Source organism: Oncorhynchus kisutch, linkage group LG16 (genome assembly GCF_002021735.2).
Source record: "Oncorhynchus kisutch isolate 150728-3 linkage group LG16, Okis_V2, whole genome shotgun sequence".
Classification (NCBI taxonomy): domain Eukaryota; kingdom Metazoa; phylum Chordata; class Actinopteri; order Salmoniformes; family Salmonidae; genus Oncorhynchus; species Oncorhynchus kisutch.
In genome coordinates this window covers 2,487,830-2,510,564 of record NC_034189.2, presented here as the reverse complement: position 1 = coordinate 2,510,564, position 22,735 = coordinate 2,487,830, and the positions used below count along the sequence as shown (strand labels likewise).

At 41.2% G+C, this 22,735-nt stretch overlaps 2 protein-coding genes across 8 annotated transcripts in view; one reads left to right on the top strand and one right to left on the bottom strand.

Moving 5' to 3' along the window:
• LOC109885699 (low affinity immunoglobulin gamma Fc region receptor II) overlaps positions 1-669 on the bottom strand; it is a 47,488-nt gene extending 46,819 nt beyond the window's left edge. The window contains exon 1 of one of the 2 annotated variants that reach the window (XM_031791556.1): positions 483-669. In XM_031791556.1, coding sequence (XP_031647416.1) covers positions 483-507 — 25 coding nt within the window. In that variant the 5' untranslated portion in view covers positions 508-669. The remainder of the gene's footprint in view (positions 1-482) is intronic. The other variant, XM_031791557.1, reaches the window with a different exon arrangement.
• LOC116353900 (uncharacterized) lies at positions 639-20,643 on the top strand. Of its 6 annotated transcripts, XR_004203264.1 has the most exons (5): positions 711-974; positions 4,092-4,179; positions 13,998-14,317; positions 15,246-15,353; positions 15,522-20,643. XR_004203264.1 is itself a non-coding variant. In XM_031791569.1 (2 exons), the coding sequence occupies exon 2, from the start codon at positions 14,320-14,322 to the stop codon at positions 15,184-15,186; it is 867 nt and encodes a 288-aa protein (XP_031647429.1). In that variant the 5' UTR covers positions 700-974; positions 13,998-14,319; the 3' UTR covers positions 15,187-15,239. The 6 variants fall into 6 exon arrangements, 2 of the variants coding, with proteins under 2 accessions (XP_031647429.1, XP_031647430.1); XR_004203266.1 differs by lacking the exon at positions 13,998-14,317 and having other exon boundaries at positions 639-974; XR_004203265.1 differs by lacking the exon at positions 4,092-4,179 and having other exon boundaries at positions 716-974.
• The last annotated feature ends 2,092 nt before the right edge of the window (positions 20,644-22,735 follow it).

Below are 22,735 nucleotides of genomic sequence, written 5' to 3'. Positions count from 1 at the left end.
CATATAGATATTAAACTATATAGATATCAAACAATATAGATATCAAATTATATAGATATCAAACTATATAGATATTAAACTAAATAGATATTGAACTATATAGATATCAAACTATATAGATATCAAACTATATAGATATCAAACTATATAGATATCAAACTATATAGATATTAAACTATATAGATATCAAACTATATAGATATCAAACTATCAAACTATATAGATATTAAACTATATAGATATTAAACTACACAGATATTGAACTATACAGATATTAAACTATATAGATATTAAACTACACAGATATTGAACTATACAGATATTAAACTATATAGATATTAAACTATATAGATATTAAACTATATAGATATTAAACTATATAGATTTTAAACTATATAGATATTAAACCACACAGATATATAAAAGATATCTAGACATTGAACCACATATATATTAAACCATTTAGATAATATTAAACTCACAGAGTAGAAGACAGGTGCGTTCCATCTCAATGTGTCGATCACTAACTGTATCTAAACTCTAGTGACTTGTAGCCTGTCCATCCCCCCACACACATCTCCTCTCTACCCATCTATACTTCCTCCTGAGAAGGACTGAGAGGTGTGAAAGATGTGTGTGACAGTATGAGGGGGCCTAGAGAGAGAGAGAGAGAGAGAGAGAGAGAGGGAGAGAGAGAGACAGAGGGAGAGACAGAGACACTCCCACATTTTTCAGCATGTTTTTACAAAAAGATAGATTTAGAGTGAGATCAACTTGGATTTTTCCACAAGGACATATACAGGATACTAACCTCCACAACATAACATTCACTCCAAATCAAAACTCCAAACCTTCAACCTGATTATTGACAAATCTACCTGGAAGTATTCAAAGATTCTTATTTCCAAGATTTACAGCAAATGGTCTGGCAAACAACCAACAGAAACCTGAAACACCATCCAACATGGAACAGAGTGAGTCATGTTTAGTCTGTAGTCCAACCTGGAACTGAGTGAGTCATGTTTAGTCTGAAGTCCAACCTGGAACTGAGTGAGTCATGTTTAGTCTGAAGTCCAACCTGGAACTGAGTGAGTCATGTTTAGTCTGAAGCTACTATTAAAGCCAAGAAGAAAATACATTACAATTATAGATTTTACTTTATAAGGACGGAGTGCTAAATTAAGGCTACCAAGCTTGCTACAGTGGTTCTTCCTGTAAACGTTGTGTCGAAATGCAGCACACCTTGCAGGCTGCCTCAGAGTTCTATGGCACGTTATTTAAGTGTCAGCCATTGTTACCATTAATGCTAATTAGTGCTAGTGTGACCACCAGAGGGCATCTTTGAGAAGCAGTAGATTTTTTTAAATATTGGCTGTACTAGGGAATTTAAGATCTTCTTTTGTAAGAACATAGTATATGGGAATGATTTTAAGAAATGTAGCTATAATTCATTTGATTAATATTATGGTGTTTCTATTCCAAGAAAATGAAAAACAAAACCATCAGGGTTATGGCGCTGTACAACGTGACGGTCGGGAGTAGTCTACAGTGCTGAGAGCAAAATAATCCTAACATTTCCACACCCTAATTGTAGTCTAACCAATAACGAAACAGAGATTCAGTGAAAAATAAAAATCTCATTTATTTATCAAGACCAGTCCCAATGCTTGTCTCAGAGCAGAGCGAAATGGTGGTGAAATAGTTGGTCACATGCCTTAAATACCACAATGTCACTAATCATTGAACACAGACCATTCTTTAAACTCTGGGAAGGGTGGTGATCTGCATATTAAACTGCCATTCTTATTTTTACATTCCACTCTCTCTCATTCGATACTCTCTCTGCTCACATGCAGCTGTCTCTCTCTCTCTCTCTCTCTCTCTCTCTCTCTCTCTCTCTCTCTCTCTCTCACACACTTTATATCTTGACCTCTGAATGCTCGGCTATGAAAAGCCATCTGACATTTACTCCTAAGGTGCTGACCAGTTGCACCCTCTACAACCACTGTTTATATTATTTGACCCTGCTGGTCATCTATGAATGTTTGAACATCTTGAAAAATTAATCTGGCCTTTATGGCCATGTACTCTTATAATCTCCTTTATGGCCATGTACTCTTATAATCTCCTTTATGGCCATGTACTCTTATAATCTCCTTTATGGCCATGTACTCTTATAATCTCCTTTATGACTATGTACTCTTATAATCTCCTTTATGGCCATGTACTCTTATAATCTCCTTTATGGCCATGTACTCTTATAATCTCCTTTATGACCATGTACTCTTATAATCTCCTTTATGGCCATGTACTCTTATAATCTCCTTTATGACCATGTACTCTTATAATCTCCTTTGTGGCCATGTACTCTTATAATCTCCTTTATGGCCATGTACTCTTATAATCTCCTTTATGACCATGTACTCTTATAATCTCCTTTATGGCCATGTACTCTTATAATCTCCTTTATGGCCATGTACTCTTATAATCTCCTTTATGACCATGTACTCTTATAATCTCCTTTATGGCCATGTACTCTTATAATCTCCTTTATGGCCATGTACTCTTATAATCTCCTTTATGGCCATGTACTCTTATAATCTCCTTTATGACCATGTACTCTTATAATCTCCTTTATGGCCATGTACTCTTATAATCTCCTTTATGGCCATGTACTCTTATAATCTCCTTTATGACCATGTACTCTTATAATCTCCTTTATGGCCATGTACTCTAATAATCTCCTTTATGACCATGTACTCTTATAATCTCCTTTATGGCCATGTACTCTTATAATCTCCTTTATGGCCATGTACTCTTATAATCTCCTTTATTAATCTGACAATTAATCTTAATGGTTGTACAGTCGTCTCAAATAAAACTGTGAAGGACCTCGGCGTTACTCTGGACCCTCATCTCTCTTTTGAAGAACATATCAAGACCATTTCAAGGACAGCTTTTTTTCCATCTACGTAACATTGCAAAAATCAGAAACTTTCTGTCCAAAAATGATGCAGAAAAATTAATCCATGCTTTTGTCACTTCTAGGTTAGACTACTGCAATGCTCTACTTTCCGGCTACCCGGATAAAGCACTAAATAAACTTCAGTTAGTGCTAAATACGGCTGCTAGAATCCTGACTAGAACCAACAAATTTGATCATATTACTCCAGTGCTAGCCTCTCTACACTGGCTTCCTGTCAAAGCAAGGGCTGATTTCAAGGTTTTACTGCTAACCTACAAAGCATTACATGGGCTTGCTCCTACCTATCTCTCTGATTTGGTCCTGCCGTACATACCTACACGTACGCTACGGTCACAAGACGCAGGCCTCCTAATTGTCCCTAGAATTTCTAAGCAAACAGCTGGAGGCAGGGCTTTCTCCTATAGAGCTCCATTTTTATGGAACGGTCTGCCTACCCATGTCAGAGACGCAAACTCGGTCTCAACCTTTAAGTCTTTACTGAAGACTAATCTCTTCAGTGGGTCATATGATTGAGTGTAGTCTGGCCCCGGAGTGAGAAGGTGAACGGAAAGGCTCTGGAGCAACGAACCGCCCTTGCTGTCTCTGCCTGGCCGGTTCCCCTCTTTCCACTGGGATTCTCTGCCTCTAACCCTATTACAGGGCCTGAGTCACTGGCTTGCTGGGGCTCTCTCATGCCGTCCCTGGAAGGGGTGCGTCACCTGAGTGGGTTGATTCACTGATGTGGTCATCCTGTCTGGGTTGGCGCACCCCCTTGGGTTGTGCCATGGCGGAGATCTATGTGGGCTATACTCAGCCTTGTCTCAGGATGGTAAGTTGGTGGTTGAAGATATCCCTCTAGTGGTGTGGGGGCTGTGCTTTGGCAAAGTGGGTGGGGTTATATCCTTCCTGTTTGGCCCTGTCCGGGGGTGTCCTCGGATGGGGCCACAGTGTCTCCTGACCCCTCCTGTCTCATCCTCCAGTATTTATGCTGTAGTAGTTTATGTGTCGGGGGGCTAGGGTCAGTTTGTTATATCTGGAGTACTTCTCCTGTCCTATTCGGTGTCCTGTGTGAATCTAAGTGTGCGTTCTCTAATTCTCTCCTTCTCTTTTTCTTTCTCTCTCGGAGGACCTGAGCCCTAGGACCATGCCCCAGGACTACCTGACATGATGACTCCTTGCTGTCCCCAGTCCACCTGGCCGTGCTGCTGCTCCAGGTTCAACTGTTCTGCCTTATTATTATTCGACCATGCTGGTCATTTATGAACATCTTGGCCATGTTCTGTTATAATCTCCACCCGGCACAGCCAGAAGAGGACTGGCCACCCCACATAGCCTGGTTCCTCTCTAGGTCTCTTCCTAGGTTTTGGCCTTTCTAGGGAGTTTTTCCTAGCCACCATGCTCTTACACCTGCATTGCTTGCTGTTTGGGGTTTTAGGCTGGGTTTCTGTACAGCACTTTGAGATATCAGCTGATGGACGAAGGGCTATATAAATAAATACATTTGATTTGATTTGATGAACCGCACTAAAGAGGTTTCTTGGGAACCATGCGTTATTTCGGTGCGGCCCATTGTCCAGCCCTTTGTCCACTGATCTCCATGGATGGTTGTCCGCATGGTTGTTTGCTCTGCAAAAACACATTCACGTTTTTAGCACACAATTATCGATTTATTACACAGTGTGCCAACACGTTGAAATGTTGATAGGCTATATACATTTTTTAAAGAGTACAAGGACAGAGAGCTGTTTGGCATCTGTGTTGGCTCTAAGACCATTTAACACTTCAACTAAGGCTGTTTCTGTGTTGGCTCTAAGACCATTTAACACTTCAACTAAGACTATCTCTGTGTTGGCTCTAAGATACATTATCACTTTAACGAAGACTGTCTCTGTGTTGGCTCTAAGATACATTACCACTTTAAATAAGCCTGTCTCTGTGTTGGCTCTAAAATAAATTACCACTTTATTTATTTTATTTTTAATTTCACCTTTATTTAACCAGGTAGGCTAGTTGAGAACACCTTTATTTAACCAGGTAGGCTAGTTGAGAACACCTTTATTTAACCAGGTAGGCTAGTTGAGAACACCTTTATTTAACCAGGTAGGCTAGTTGAGAACAAGTTCTCATTTACAACTGCTACCTGGCCAAGATAAAGCATAGCAGTGTGAGCAGACAACACAGAGTTACACATGGAATAAACAATTAACAAGTCAATAACACAGTAGAAAACAAAGGGGGAGTCTATATACATTGTGTGCAAAAGGCATGAGGAGGTAGGCGAATAATTACAATTTAGCAGATTAACACTGGAGTGATAAATTATCAGATGGTCATGTGCAGGTAGAGATACTGGGGTGCAAAAGAGCAGAAAAGTAAATAAATAAAAAGAGTATGGGGATGAGGTAGGTCAATTGGGTGGGCTATTTACCGATGGACTATGTACAGCTGCAGAGATCGGTTAGCTGCTCAGATAGCAGATGTTTGAAGTTGGTAAGGGAGATAAAAGTCTCCAACTTCAGTGATTTTTTACAATTTGTTCCAGTCACAGGCAGCAGAGAACTGGAATGAAAAGGCAGCCAAATGAGGTGTTGGCTTTCGGGATGATCAGTGAGATACACCTGCTGGAGCGCGTGCTACGGGTGGGTGTTGCCATCGTGACCAGTGAACTGAGATAAGGCGGAGCTTTACCTAGCATGGACTTGTAGATGACCTGGAGCCAGTGGGTCCAGCGACGAATATGTAGTGAGGGCCAGCTGACTAGAGCATACAGGTCGCAGTGGTGGGTGGTATAAGGTGCTTTAGTAACAATGGCACTGTGATAAACTGCATCCAGTTTGCTGACTAGAGTATTGGAAGCTATTTTGCAGATAACATCGCCAAAGTCGAGGATCGGTAGTATAGTCAGTTTTACTAGGGTACGTTTGGCGGCGTGAGTGAAGGAGGCTTTGTTGCGGAATAGAAAGCCGACTCTAGATTTGATTTTAGATTGATATGAGTCTGGAAGGAGAGCTTACAGTCTAGCCAGACACCTAGGTACTTATAGATGTCCACATATTCTAGGTGATTCTAGGTGATGCTAGTCGGGCGTGCGGGTGCAGGCAGCGAACGGTTGAAAAGCATGCATTTGGTTTTACTAGCGTTTAAGAGCAGTTGGAGGCCACAGAAGGAGTGTTGTATGGCATTGAAGCTTGTTTGGAGGTTAGCTAGCACATTGTCCAAGGAAGGGCCAGAAGTATACAGAATGGTGTCGCCTGCGTAGAGGTGGATCAGGGAATCGCCTGCAGCAAGAGCAACATCATTGATAGATACAGAGAAAATAGTCGGCCCGAGAATTGAACCCTGTGGCACCCCCATAGAGACTGCCAGAGGACCGGACAACATGCCTTCCGATTTGACACACTGAACTCTGTCTGCAAAGTAGTTGGTGAACTTCTTAAGGTATAGGGGGCAGCATTTTCAGTTTTGCATAAATAGCATAAATAGCGTGCCCAATTACAACTTCCTTCTACTCATGCCAAGAATATAAGATATGCATATTATTAGTAGATTTGGATAGACAACACTCTGAAGTTTATAAAACTGTTTGAATCATGTCTGTGAGTATAACAGAACTTATGTAGCAGGCAAACACCCAGAGGACCGTTCAGATTTTTTTTTAGGTCTCTGTCTGTTCAGTGAGTTCTCGTTGGCAAACTATATTTCTTATTTACTTGTTTTCAGTTCCTACCGCTTCCACTGGATGTCTCCAGTCTTTGGAATTTGGTTGAGGTTATTCATTTGTGCAATGAAGAAGTAGGCCATCTTGGAACTGCGTAACACTGTTGAGAGTTGCGCAAGACCTGAAAAGTAGCTTGGTTTGTTGTCTTCCTGTATTGAACACAGATAGACCCGTCTACAATTTGATCGATTATTAACGTTTAAAAATAACTAAAGTTGTATTACAAAAGTAGTTTGAAATATTTTGGCAAAGTTTATAGGCAGCTTTGCAATGTTTTGTAGTGACGTTGCGCATTTTGGAAGCTGTTTTTTTCTGGATCAAACGCGCTTTATAAATTGACATTTTGGATATATATGGACGGAATTAATCGAATTGTGATGTTAATGGGGCATATTGGAGTGCCAACAAAAGAAGCTCGTCAAAGGTAAGGCATGTTTTATATTTTATTTCTGCGTTTTGTGTAGTGCCTGCAGGGTTGAAATATGCTACCCTCTTTGTTGACTGGTTGTGCTATCATCAGATAATAGCTTCTTATGCTTCATGACACTCTAGCCCGGCCGATACGAGGAGCTGGTATGTACCGCACGGGGCTATGCACCCGCACCGGAGACACCGTGCTCTCTACAGCATAACACGGTGCCTGCCCGGTCTCTCTAGCCCCCCGGTAAGCACAGGAAGTTGGCGCAGGTCTTGTGGTGGCAAATCGGTTCAAATATGAAAATCAATATAGACTTTTAATACAACAGTATCATAAGCCGGAGCGGTCCGCGGAACACACACACTTTTTCAGAGCCCTCGCTCTGAGTTATACACCTACCATATAAGTCCCTCCCATATGCAAATTAAGTTACATCCCAATCCGTGCATCCTGCTGGTTCAGCCCAATAACGCCCCCATCTGCTTTCCATTAGATCCTAATGGTGACAAGACCCTTGCTTTGACCTAAAGATAATATACGTCCCTCTTTCCTGTGGCCTGTGTTTAGACCCTGTAATTAACTCCATGTGTCTTTATCTCTAGTTTTTTGTGTCCAGCTGCCCTAAAAATACTATACATTCCTCTATGCTATAGGCTTGCTTTGTCCCTGCACTTAGCTCAATGTGTGTCTTTATCTCGGATCAGCAGACTGTGGGTCTCCCCTGTCATTCCTTCAGCGTCTTCATGTCCTAAGGATATGTGAGTCATGTCTATAATCCACCAGTTGGTCATTTGGCTGACCCCCTCCTTTGTATATCCCTCTGACCTTTGTATGTCCAGCTGCCCTAGGCGTCTATGTGTTGCCCTCTCCCATGGCCCCACTCTGGCTTCCTGTCCTATACAATAGACAATGTATTTTACCAGAACAGGAAATGAACCCATAAGTGTATCTTTCTCTTGTGTTACTAAAATCATGTATATAATTTCACCCACAGTCTCCTACCTGGTTTCGCCATACTCCCTGTGTGCCCCCCCCAATACATTTTTGGGGCTGACTCTCGGGCTTCCATCCGCGTCGCCGTGCTGCCTCCTCATACCAGCGCCTCTCCGCCTTCCCCGCCTCCAGCTCTTCTTTGGGACGGCGATATTCTCCAGGCTGAGCCCAGGGTCCTTTACCATCCAAGATTTCCTCCCATGTCCAGAAATCTGGATTTCGCTGCTCCTGCTTCCGCTGCCTGTCACCACGCCGCTTGTTCCTGTTGTGGTGGGTGATTTTGTTAAGGTGTTCTTCCGGTGAAGGAGAGGAGGACCAAAATGCAGCGTGGTTGTCTTCATACATCTTTAATAAAGATAATGACGAACAATACAAAAACACTAAACGTAACGTGAAAAACCGAAACAGCCCTATCTGGCGCAAACAAACACAGAGACAAGAACAATCACCCACCAAATACTCAAAGAATATGGCTGCCTAAATATGGTTCCCAATCAGAGACAACGATAAACACCTACCTCTGATTGAGAACCACTCCAGGCAACCATAGACTTTTCAAGACAACCCCACTAACCACAATCCTATAACCTACAAAAAAAACCTAGACAAAAACACACCACATAAATAAACCCATGTCACACCCTGGCCTGACCAAAATAATAAAGAAAACACAAAATACTAAGACCAGGGCGTGACACATATTTATTGAGGTGAAACTTCAAACAACAAATAAATAAATTAATGTGCAGCTCGTAGAGCACATAGCACTAAACAAAAACAATATCCCACCACGCAGTATGATCCCCCAATTATAGGCAATGAACATCAGCTGCCTCCAATTGGGAACCATACTCACACCAACATAGAAATTAAAGACTAGAACACCCCCTAGTCACGCCCTGACATTAAACACCATAGAGAACCCCGAGGTCTCTCTATGGTCAGGGCGTGACAGTCTCTGTGCTGTGGTTTGGAACAAAACTAGATAGGATTTTTTTTAATACAGTTGGCACTTAATAAAACATAATTTAGCTGTTGGAACACCAACTAATTCAGAATTCTGCTTAAGAGGTTGGAGATTGGCCAATAATTTCTAAGAGCTGAGGAATCTAGATTCCTTATCTTCAGATGGGGTTTCACCATAACAGTTTTTAGTGCAGTGGGGAAAGTGTCTGTGAACAGAGAGTGATTAACAATAGCTTGTACTTCATCAGGTATATGAAATTAAAACCTGTTTTGAAGAAGGTGGTGGGGATAGGATGGAGAAGGCAGGTAGAAGGTGGTGTGAAAAGGATGGAGAAGGCAGGTAGAGGGTTAAGTTGTGATGTCACTTTCCTGAACATGTCTGTGTCAACCAGGGAAAATAAATCCATAGTGCCTTTGTGTGGTAGTACACATATCATCAGACATCTAGTCAGGTCTTGACTGATACCCAGTCTAATGTGGGTTATCTTATCTCTGAAATATGCTGCATGTGGAGGAAAGTTTACACGGTTTGGGGGGGTAGGATTTATCAGGCCATCAATGGTGGAGAAGAGCACTCTCTAATAATCCTGATCATTAGTGATCAAGTTTGTAAAACGAGTCCATTTGGCATTTCTAATGGCCTTGTTATATATGATGCTCTCTCATTTCTGGGGCGGCAAGTTCAAACCCCCGAGCTGACAAGGTACAAATCTGTCGTTCTGCCCCTGAACAGGCAGTTAACCCACTGTTCCTAGGCTGTCATTGAAAATAAAAATTTGTTCTTAACTGACTAGTTAAATAAAGGTAAAATAAATAAAAAATAATAATAAAAATGTCTAATGGCCTTGTTACATATGATGCTCTCTCATTTATAATGGCCTTGTTATATATGATGCTCTCTCATTTATAATGGCCTTGTTATATATGATGCTCTCTCATTTATAATGGCCTTGTTATATATGATGTTCTCTCATTTCTAATGGCCTTGTTACATATGATGCTCTCTCATTTCTAATGGCCTTGTTACATATGATGCTCTCTCATTTATAATGGCCTTGTTATATATGATGTTCTCTCATTTCTAATGGCCTTGTTACATATGATGCTCTCTCATTTCTAATGGCCTTGTTATATATGATGCTCTCTCATTTCTAATGGCCTTGTTATATATGATGCTCTCTCATTTCTAATTCCTTGTTATATATGATGCTCTCTCATTTCTAATGGTCTTGTTATATATGATGCTCTCTCATTTCTAATGGCCTTGTTATATGATGCTCTCTCATTTCTAATGGCCTTGTTATATGATGCTCTCTTAGAATATCATAATGGACCTGCAACTTTGACTTCATCCACTTCCGCTCTGCCTTTCTGCAGTTACTCTTTACTTTATTAGTTTCCTCCAAGAACCTCTCCATTTGGATCAGGTCCAGAGTATGGCTGAGGTTACGGCTGGGCCCAGTAGAAAGCCCCTTGGTAATAACCAGGTCCAGAGTATGGCTGTGGTTATGGGTGGGCCCAGTAGAAAGCCCCTAGGTAATAACCAGGTTCAGAGTATGGCTGTGGTTATGGGTGGGCCCAGTAGAAAGCCCCTTGGTAATAACCAGGTCCAGAGTATGGCTGTGGTTATGGGTGGGTCCAGTAGAAAGCCCCTTGGTAATAACCAGGTCCAGAGTATGGCTGAGGTTACGGCTGGGCCCAGTAGAAAGCCCCTTGGTAATAACCAGGTCCAGAGTATGGCTGAGGTTACGGCTGGGCCCAGTAGAAAGCCCCTTGGTAATAACCAGGTCCAGAGTATGGCTGTGGTTATGGGTGGGCCCAGTAGAAAGCCCCTAGGTAATAACCAGGTTCAGAGTATGGCTGTGGTTATGGGTGGGCCCAGTAGAAAGCCCCTTGGTAATAACCAGGTCCAGAGTATGGCTGTGGTTATGGGTGGACCCAGTAACATGTTGGATAAAGTCCATAGAGCTAAAATTATTTAGAAATTCAATGGCCTTGGAGTCAGTCTCTTTGTCAACATTTAAATCGCCCAACACAATGATTTTATCATTGTTCACAAGTACAATAGTTCAGAGAAAGCAGTAAAGAAAGTGGAGCAGTGGTGCCTTGCACCTTTTAAAAAAGGTAGTGGATCAGAAAACCGGTCACTATCTGGTGTGACCACCATTTGCCTCGTGCAGCGTGACACATCTCCTTCACATAGAGTTGATCAGGCTGTTGATTGTGGCCTGTGTACTATGGCCAGCACTGGTGGCTGACATTTAAACAGTATAACATCATGCTCTGGTGGCTGACATTTAAACAGTATAACATGATGCTCTGGTGGCTGACATTTAAACAGTATAACATGATGCTCTGGTCTGGTGGCTGACATTTAAACAGTATAACATGATGCTCTGGTCTGGTGGCTGACATTTAAACAGTATAACATGATGCTCTGGTCTGGTGGCTGACATTTAAACAGTATAACATGATGCTCTGGTGGCTGACATTTAAACAGTATAACATGATGCTCTGGTGGCTGACATTTAAACAGTATAGCATGATGCTCTGGTCTGGTGGCTGACATTTAAACAGTATAACATGATGCTCTGGTCTGGTGGCTGACATTTAAACAGTATAACATGATGCTCTGATGGCTGACATTTAAACAGTATAACATGATGCTCTGGTCTGGTGGCTGACATTTAAACAGTATAACATGATGCTCTGATGGCTGACATTTAAACAGTATAACATGATGCTCTGATGGCTGACATTTAAACAGTATAACATGATGCTCTGATGGCTGACATTTAAACAGTATAACATGATGCTCTGGTGGCTGACATTTAAACAGTATAACATGATGCTCTGGTGGCTGACATTTAAACAGTATAACATGATGCTCTGGTGGCTGACATTTAAACAGTATAACATGATGCTCTGGTGGATGACATTTAAACAGAATAACATGATGCTCTGGTGGATGACATTTAAACAGTATAACATGATGCTCTGGTCTGGTGGCTGACATTTAAACAGTATAACATGATGCTCTGGTCTGGTGGCTGACATTTAAACAGTATAGCATGATGCTCTGGTGGATGACAGTTACTTTTGTGTAATTCTCATCATAGGCAACCTTCAACTATGACAGACAAAATGAGAAAAAAAAATCCAGAAAATCACATTGTAGGATTTCCTATGAATTTATTTGCAAATGATGGTGGATAATAAGTATTTGGTCACCTACAAACAAGGACGATTTCTGGCTCTCACAGACCTGTAACTTCTTCTTTAAGAGGCTCCTCTGTCACTCGTTACCTGTATTAATGGCACCTGTTTGAACTTGTTATCAGTATAAAAGACACCATTTTGTCTGTCATAGTTGAAGTGTACCTATGAAGAAAATTACAGGCCTCTCTCATCTTTTTAAGTGGGAGAACTTGCACAATTGGAGGCTGACTAAATACTTTTTTGCCCCACTGTACATATGAGATGAGTAATGTAGGGTATGTAAACATTATATTAAGTGGCATTGTTTAAAGTGGTTAGTGATACATTTTTACATCAATTTTCCATTATTAAAGTGGCTGGAGTTGAGTCAGTATGTTGGCAGCAGCCACTCAATGTTAGTGGTGGTTGTTTATCAGTCAGATTGTCTTGAGATAGAAGCTGTTTTTCATTCTCTCAGTCCCTGCTTTATGTACCTGTACTGACCTCGCCTTCTGGATGATAGTGGGGTGAATGATGATCTTTATGGCCTTCCTGTGACATCGGGTGGTGTAAGTGTCCTGGAGGACAGGTAGTTTGCCCCCGGTGATGCGTTGTGCAGACCTCCCTACCCTTTGGAGAGCCTAACGGTTGTGGGCGGAGCAGTTGCCGTACCAGGTTGTGATACAGCCCGACAGGATGCTCTCGATTGTGCATCTGTAAAAGTTTGTGAGTGTTTTTGGTGACAAGCTGAATTTCTTCAGCCTCCTGAGGTTGAAGAGGCGCTGCTGAGCCTTCTTCACCACGCTGTCTGTGTGGGTGGACCAATTCAGTTTGTCCGGATGTGTACCCCGAGGAACTTCAAACTTACAATCCTCTCCGCTAATGTCCTGTCGATGTGGATAGGGGGGTGCTCCCTCTGCTGTTTCCTGAAGTCCACGATCATCTCCTTAGTTTTGTTGACGTTGAGTGTGAGGTTATTTTCCTGACACCACACTCCGAGGGCCCTCACCTCCTCCCTGTAGGCCATCTCGTCGTTGTTGGTAATCAAGCCTACCACTGTAGTGTCGTCCGCAAACTTGATGATTGAGTTGGAGGCGTGCGTGGCCACGCAGTCGTGGGTGAAGAGGGAGTACAGGAGAGGGCTCAGAATGCATATTTATCAGGTGGTTAAATAGCCATCACTAACTCAGAGGCTGGTTCCAAATAATGGAGCAATGCCACCACCTAGTGGTTTTCAGCTGCATAACGAAACATTACATGACTCTTTCATTTTAGCATAATTTTAGCATAATAATAACATAGATAAATACTCTCTCTCTCTCTCTCTCTATATATATATATATATATATATATATATATATATTTAACAGTTATATATTTTAAAACTAGAAGACATTAAATTTTCAGGTAATTGATATTATTACTATGTGTTTTTTTTTGTTAATTGTATTTATTTTTAAGTAAAATGTATATTTTTATATTATTTAAAACGTCTATAGGATACCCGGCATTTACACAGCTGTTACCTGCAATAATTGATTTGTATCATCAACAATCAGAAGTTATAAATATAGATGATGACGATTTTGAAGAACAACCGAACGCCAATGTTTACTCAGTCCTACGCCCTCAAGATATTTCAGACATAAGTCCAAAAATAAAATACGTAATAATCTCTATTCATTAATCATTAAACAAAGTGTGCACACTATTTTAAAAACCTAATCTTGTGTTTACAGCGGACAGCCCCCAGACAATAATACCCAAGGCATTATGGGCTCTACCCTTGAATGACTTAGAGGGTATTGAAAACGACGATATTCTACCGTTCTGTACAGCCGGCTTTGACATAACTCAAAACACCCCACGAATTGAAGATTTGTCATACATCTACACACCAGCAAGCAGCCCCTGCCATTCATTGAATAGTCCTGCACCTGCACCCTATCCAGAAAGGCTCCACAGAATTGTAGCTCAAATACACCAAACGGCTTCACCACTGCCCGAGAAGGCTGACTGGTCTGAAAACGGATTCAAGAGCATGCTCTCTACGGCTACGGTATGAACACAGTTATAGCTCTCTACGGCTACGGTATGAACACAGTTATAGCTCTCTACGGCTACGGTATGAACACAGTTATAGCTCTCTACGGTATGAACACAGTTATAGCTCTCTACGGTATGAACACAGTTATAGCTCTCTACGGCTACAGTATGAACACAGTTATAGCTCTCTACGGCTACGGTATGAACACAGTTATAGCTCTCTACGGTATGAACACAGTTATAGCTCTCTACGGTATGAACACAGTTATAGCTCTCTACGGATACGGTATGAACACAGTTATAGCTCTCTACGGCTACGGTATGAACACAGTTATAGCTCTCTACGGATACGGTATGAACACAGTTATAGCTCTCTACGCCTACGGTATGAACACAGTTATAGCTCTCTACGGATACGGTATGAACACAGTTATAGCTCTCTACGGCTACGGTATGAACACAGTTATAGCTCTCTACGACTACGGTATGAACACAGTTATAGCTCTCTACGGTATGAACACAGTTATAGCTCTCTACGGCTACGGTATGAACACAGTTATAGCTCTCTACGGCTACGGTATGAACACAGTTATAGCTCTCTACGGATACGGTATGAACACAGTTATAGCTCTCTACGGCTACGGTATGAACACAGTTATAGCTCTCTACGGTATGAACACAGTTATAGCTCTCTACGGCTACGGTATGAACACAGTTATAGCTCTCGACGGCTACGGTATGAACACAGTTATAGCTCTCTACGGCTACGGTATGAACACAGTTATAGCTCTCTACGGTATGAACACAGTTATAGCTCTCTACGGCTACGGTATGAACAAAGTTATAGCTCTCTACGGCTACGGTATGAACAGTTTTTATTAGTTATAATTTTGTTGAAAGAATATGTTAAAACTATTTCAATTAATGTTTTGGTTTTTCAGATTGTGACGATACCTTAACGAATCATGCAGAGTCTATACATCAAGAGGACAACGGGATAGGAAACACATCGAGGATTCCTCAGAAAAACAGCCATCAAACAACCAAAGGTAATTCAACTATAAACCTAACAGTGAGAACTGTGTTAATATATTAATAGATTAGAAATGTTCTGTTTAAAAAAAAAACATTTTATCTTTTATTAATATTGTTGTTTATTTAAAATATGATATATATTTTATTTTTAATTCACTATTTTGTATATATTCTTCTTTCAGTCTCCTCCCAGGCCTATACAAACATAGAAGACCCAATATGTCAAGAGGAACAGGAGGAAAAGGAGGAAGAGGACGCTGATGACATACAGAGTAAAACATCTAAACAGGTTGATACATTCAAATGCTGTTAATGATGGTGAGGTCAATGCTGTTAATGACAACGATGCTGAGGTCAATGCTGTTAATGTCAACGATGCTGAGGTCAATGATGGTGCTGATGAAGGGTTGAAGCTATGATGAGGATGATGTGTTGATGTAAGATGCAGCTTGATACAATCAATTCTGAGGTAGAGCCAATACTCATTGAAGATAGCATCAATGAGGACACTGATCATGATATAGAACTGAGAGAGGTCAAGTTACTAGATAGGTTTCCCACAGCCTTTTACAGGGCTAATAAAAGCCAGAGAGGTCCAGCTACACAAACATATGGTTGCTTTACTAAGATGACAGTACAGTAAAGCTCTGTCCTTCTTGATAAGCACCAATCTGATTAAAAAATGCCCAAAGCAGATCTAGAACAATTTATATCCCTGCTGGAACGTCTTGTTCAATCTAATTTATCCATCATAGCTGACCTAGACCTTAGAACTTGTTGTGCAAATCGTCCGCCAACCCCTAGGCGGAGGGGGTCAGAGAAGGAAACTAGATAGTCTCATGCAATCAGAAATCATAAACAATAAGAAAGCATATCTCATGAACGTTAACAATCCTGCTAATCAGTTATGCTTTGCAATAGGCCTATCACATTTACTCAACCCTGGATGTACAGATTTAGAAGCTTTACTAAAGGCTAGTGACATCCAAAAGGCTGTAGGTCTATGTATACAGGAGCCTGTGGCTTTCTCTGGCATAGTCAAATTAGAAAATTTGTTGAACATCAAGATTGTGGTTTTGTACCATAGTAGAGTTAAACATGCTCTCTAGAAATTCCAGAACAACCCTCAACCTCCTCCTCATATTCTGTACTTTTATGTGCAAAAGGACCAGGATACACCAGACAGGGGGGGGCACTCTGGTCAGTATAACTGTTCAGTGTGTCAGGATACACCAGACAGGGGGGGTGGGCACTCTGGTCAGTATAACTGTTCAGTATGTCAGGCTACACCAGACAGGGGGGGGGGGCACTCTGGTCAGTATAACTGTTCAGTATGTCAGGATACACCAGACAGGGGGGGGGCACTCTGGTCAGTATAACTGTTCAGCTAGTCAGGATACACCAGACAGAGGGGGGGGGGGGCACTCTGGTCAGTATAACTGTTCAGTATTGATACAGGATTGAGATGAATGGATGCCCAAGAGAGAATTGGACATACATGATAATGTCAGAAAATAAGGATAATTTACTAATCCTACCTAAGTCATTATTTAGGGTATATAAGGTTGATACCTGGGCAGAGCCAGGTATCAAAAGGTAAGTTAGTGGCCTATTGGATAATAAACTAATAATAAAAAATAAATAAAAACTTTTTTTAGTTAAAGATATAATCATATAAAACCTATGAGAAACTGTTTGTTAACCAAGCCTGTATGTCCAGGATTTTATGCATTACAGGTGAACTACAGGTAAAGTCACTCAATCCAGTCCCAGAGGCTTGTTGGGGGGACCATACCAAGGACTCCTGGTGACAGCTAGCTGAAAGAGATACCCGGATTCATATCGCATGGCGGGAGGGTAAGACACAATGACACTGTCGAACAATAAACAGTGTTCGAGAGGAGAACTGGAATTAACAGAATTCATCTCTCGAATGAAAAAACCCTCCCTGTCTTTTCATCCCTGTTGTTGTTCATAGAAGTGAAGATGGGTCTGGCTCTTGCTAAGTGATGTGTTCTCGGGGAGAGGGTGGGGCTTCACATGGAAGCTGTTCGTCTGAGCTGTTTTATCGTGGGTGACATATTTCTGATACAGCACATCCTACTTGAGTATGCGGAGAGTGGTAATTTGACCCATGGTTTAGACGATGAGGGTTTTGTTCCAAAATAAGCATAAGAGATCCCTAGATCTGGGTAGACAGGAAGTTAGAATAGAGGTTGGGTAGGATCTCTCAATGGAGTTTTATGTAGACCAAAATGGAGTCTCTAACTACATGGCAGTCTAGGACTCTGAGCCATTATGGCATATATCGGTGCAGGTTCCCATATTGATCGTGGACACAGGTCATAGCTCATTTGGAGAGAGAGGGCTATATGAATCCACTCACCCAGTATGGAAGACGGTAGAGTAGAGTGAATATGAATATGAGAGTTTTTGATTGTAATCAGGAGAGAGGGATGTATTGCATAAAGATACACTTAACCCTTTAAACAGAAATGAAGGAGGATCTAGGGTTGTGGTATAGATATGACCAGGTCTTGGTCGACACCTTAGTATGGTTCTGGGTAGAGGAGTTTAGGCCGGTATGGTAAAGCTGTTCACGAAAGCAGGAATGCCAGATAATGACAGTTGTATTGATTTGCACTATTTAAATCCCCAGGTTCCTCCCTTTACAGTGACCGGAGGAGATTATTACCGTTTGGCCCGGTACAGTACTCTTGGGAAATTATGTCAGGGCGAGGTTTTACCAACAGATTGGACAGGATTATGCTCCATTGTAATGCCTTTCACACTCATTCAACACCAAGACATGAAGTATAGCCAAATGGGAGAAAAGAGCTATTCCATCCGGGTCTCTTATTGACTAAGTACACATTGATAACATTGGGGTTCCAAGGGGGGTGCCAGATGAGTAAAAGCAAGAAATCAGATCCTAGCAGGATTAGAGTTAAGCATTTCTGGGGGGTCTACTCTCAATAAGAATGTGGACTGGATTAATTATATTTATGATAATCAACAGCGCTTTAACAAGTATACCAGAGATGCTATTAAAGGTTTTGCAGAACAGACTGAAGCAACCAGCTGGATGGCTTGGCAGAATAGAATTGCATTAGATATGTTAATGGCTGAAAAGGGAGAAGTATGCGTGATTATCAGGACCATGTTTGTGCTTACATCCCAAATAACACATCTCCGGACGAATCAGTGCCCGAAGCCTCAGCTGGTTTGACCACCCTGGCTCACGGGTTGGCAGAAAACTCTGGGGTGGATACTTCTCTGACTGATTGGGTTTGATAGTACGTTTGGAAAATGGAAAAATGTTATGATCACTGTGTTATGGGTTACATTCACCTGTGTGACTGTTTTAGTTTTAGGGGGCGGTTGTCTAATTCCCTGTGTATGAGGCCTTATTTCCAGGACTCTGGAGAAATCTATGACAATAGATGGTGCGGTATGGGCCGAGTCCAGGTTCTGACCCGTGGAGGACTGAATGCATGTCTACAGAACAAGTGGACGAATCTGGATCTTTTATTTGTGGGGAATTTATATTTGATGAGACCATTTGATGTTTAGGGAGGCTAGGTTGTATCCCTTCTCAGTATTAGACTGTTTTTTTTATCAAGATTGTAACGAAAATCCTGATAAGAAGAGTTATGATTCTGATGTAGGCCTGAGAAACAGTTATGGCGAATGCAAGTGTTGGGTTATGTTTAGGTGATGTTTTGATGACAAGATATCTCTAATAAAAATAGAAATGGGCTTTTCAATATTACAATATAACTACAATGTGTGTTTGAATGTATAATATTTAATCAAAGGGTGGATATGTTAAGGGAATTTTTATCAATGATGACTAATTATGTATACATTTCAATCAGGACTGACTAGTCCAAATGCTATAATGTACTGTACATATATTAATTTTCTCTCTTGCTCCCATTCCCAATTGTATATAATACAGTCAGGAGTTTAGTAACAATGACGGTCTGTTCCTTTGTACAAATGAATTAACTATCTCCAGATGGCAGGGACGGACCTTGGCTTCAGGCGAGGAGGGAAGGCTCGAGAACTATAGGGCCTCTCTACTAGTGTCAGGAAGAGATAGAACATTTAGAAAACGCTGACGTCATTTTCAGTTTATAACCTGTGGTAAAAAGTGTATGTACCAGTACTCTCTTGAATTAAATGCTGTTACCTGACTTTTAAGACCGGGGCTCTGTCCATTCTTGTAAAAATATAGGGTCTTACAAGCCCTTCGAATGCATTGACAGAGTGATGAATTCTGATTGGGAAATAATACAGAGGAATTTAGAATTCCTTTAACAGTCCATTCAATGTTTGGAGTGCTTGTCCCAGGATAAAAGCATTTTTATTCAACATGCTTTGAATAAAGGGGGGAAAAGATAGAACCCTACCATGTAGATGGTTACACACAGATTGGCAGGGTTGAGACAGTGTTAGAATACAACTGTTGTTTCTTTCACGGTTGTAAATCTTGCTTTGATTGTGATCATGTGTGTCTTAACCCAAAATACTTTTGTACCAGGAGTTCTAAGACAATTGGAATCTTTACAGGTTGCTTATGGGGTGAAAGTGAATACGATGTGGGAGCACAAGTGGACAGTACTCTTGTGAAAGTCTGATCTTCATGTTCAAGGTTTCCTTTTCACCTTTGACATACCCAAAACCTTGGAACCTCGACAGGCCTTGTATGGAGGTCGTACCAATGCTTTGACATTACGGCATGTAGCGCAACCCGATGAAACAATTGGATATGTAGATTTTACATCCCTTTATCCACATGTAATGAGTTCCTTTTGTTACCCTATAGGGCATCCTGAAATTATTCACCGGGACTTTGACTTATCAGAAAACTATTTTGGTCTGATAATAGCAACTGTATACCCTCCCCGGGGCTTGTTTCTGTTGCCTCACAAGGGACCTCAAGAAACACCTTTCATTCCCCTGCTGTGAAAACTGCTGTGAAAACAACAACCAGGAAAAGCCTTGTGATCATTCAGATCAAAAAAGAGCCCTGACCGGTGTATTGGTCACCGTTGAATTCTCTAAGGCTATAGAGAAGGGATATCGTGTGGCCAAAATCTTTGAAGTGTGGATCTTTCCCAGGAAATCAGACACTCATCAAGACCTTCTCGAGATGCAAGCAAATGGCTTCAGGCATCAGTCACAGTCATCTAGTCTATAGTAGGTAAAGCTCTGCCTTATATCAGCTCACTGGTCACGATAACAACACCCACCCGTAGCACGCGCTTCAGCAGGTATATCTCACTGATCATCTCCAAAGCCAACACCTCCTTTGGCCGCCTTCCCTTCCAGTTCTCTGCTGCCAACGACTGGAACGAATTGCAAAAATCGCTGAAGCTGGAGATTTACATTTCCGTCACTAACTTTAAACATCAGCTATCTGAGCAGCTAACCGATCGCTGCAGCTGTACATAGTCCATCTGTAAATATCCCACCCAATCTACATACCTTATCCCCGTATTGTTTTTATTTACTTTTCTGCTCTTTTGCACACCAGTATCACTACTTGCACATCATCACCTATGGCCTATTTATTACCTTACCTCCTCACGCCATTTGCAACACACTGTATATAGACTTTTTTCTTTCTATTGTATTATTGACTGTACGCTTGTTAAATGTCAGCCACCAGAGCATCATGCTATACTGTTTAAATGTCAGCCACCAGACCAGAGCATCATGTTATACTGTTTAAATGTCAGCCACCAGAGCATCATGTTAAACTGTTTAAATGTCAGCCACCAGACCAGACAATCATGTTATACTGTTTAAATGTCAGCCACCAGAGCATCATGTTATACTGTTTAAATGTCAGCCACCAGACCAGAGCATCATGTTATACTGTTTAAATGTCAGCCACCAGAGCATCATGTTATACTGTTTAAATGTCAGCCACCAGACCAGAGCATCATGTTATACTGTTTAAATGTCAGCCACCAGAGCATCATGCTATACTGTTTAAATGTCAGCCACCAGACCAGAGCATCATGTTATACTGTTTAAATGTCAGCCACCAGACCAGAGCATCATGCTATACAGTTTAAATGTCAGCCACCAGAGCATCATGTTATACTGTTTAAATGTCAGCCACCAGACCAGAGCATCATGTTATACTGTTTAAATGTCAGCCACCAGACCAGAGCATCATGCTATACAGTTTAAATGTCAGCCACCAGAGCATCATGTTATACTGTTTAAATGTCAGCCACCAGACCAGAGCATCATGTTATACTGTTTAAATGTCAGCCACCAGAGCATCATGTTATACTGTTTAAATGTCAGCCATCAGACCAGAGCATCATGTTATACTGTTTAAATGTCAGCCACCAGAGCATCATGTTATACTGTTTAAATGTCAGCCACCAGAGCATCATGTTATACTGTTTAAATGTCAGCCACCAGAGCATCATGCTATACTGTTTAAATGTCAGCCACCAGACCAGAACATCATGTTATACTGTTTAAATGTCAGCCACCAGAGCATCATGTTATACTGTTTAAATGTCAGCCACCAGAGCATCATGTTATACTGTTTAAATGTCAGCCACCAGACCAGAGCATCATGTTATACTGTTTAAATGTCAGCCACCAGAGCATCATGTTATACTGTTTAAATGTCAGCCACCAGACCAGAGCATCATGTTATACTGTTTAAATGTCAGCCACCAGAGCATCATGCTATACTGTTTAAATGTCAGCCACCAGACCAGAGCATCATGTTATACTGTTTAAATGTCAGCCACCAGACCAGAGCATCATGCTATACAGTTTAAATGTCAGCCACCAGAGCATCATGTTATACTGTTTAAATGTCAGCCACCAGACCAGAGCATCATGTTATACTGTTTAAATGTCAGCCACCAGAGCATCATGCTATACTGTTTAAATGTCAGCCACCAGACCAGAGCATCATGTTATACTGTTTAAATGTCAGCCACCAGACCAGAGCATCATGCTATACAGTTTAAATGTCAGCCACCAGAGCATCATGTTATACTGTTTAAATGTCAGCCACCAGACCAGAGCATCATGTTATACTGTTTAAATGTCAGCCACCAGAGCATCATGTTATACTGTTTAAATGTCAGCCATCAGACCAGAGCATCATGTTATACTGTTTAAATGTCAGCCACCAGAGCATCATGTTATACTGTTTAAATGTCAGCCACCAGAGCATCATGTTATACTGTTTAAATGTCAGCCACCAGAGCATCATGCTATACTGTTTAAATGTCAGCCACCAGACCAGAGCATCATGTTATACTATTTAAATGTCAGCCACCAGACCAGAGCATCATGCTATACAGTTTAAATGTCAGCCACCAGAGCATCATGTTATACTGTTTAAATG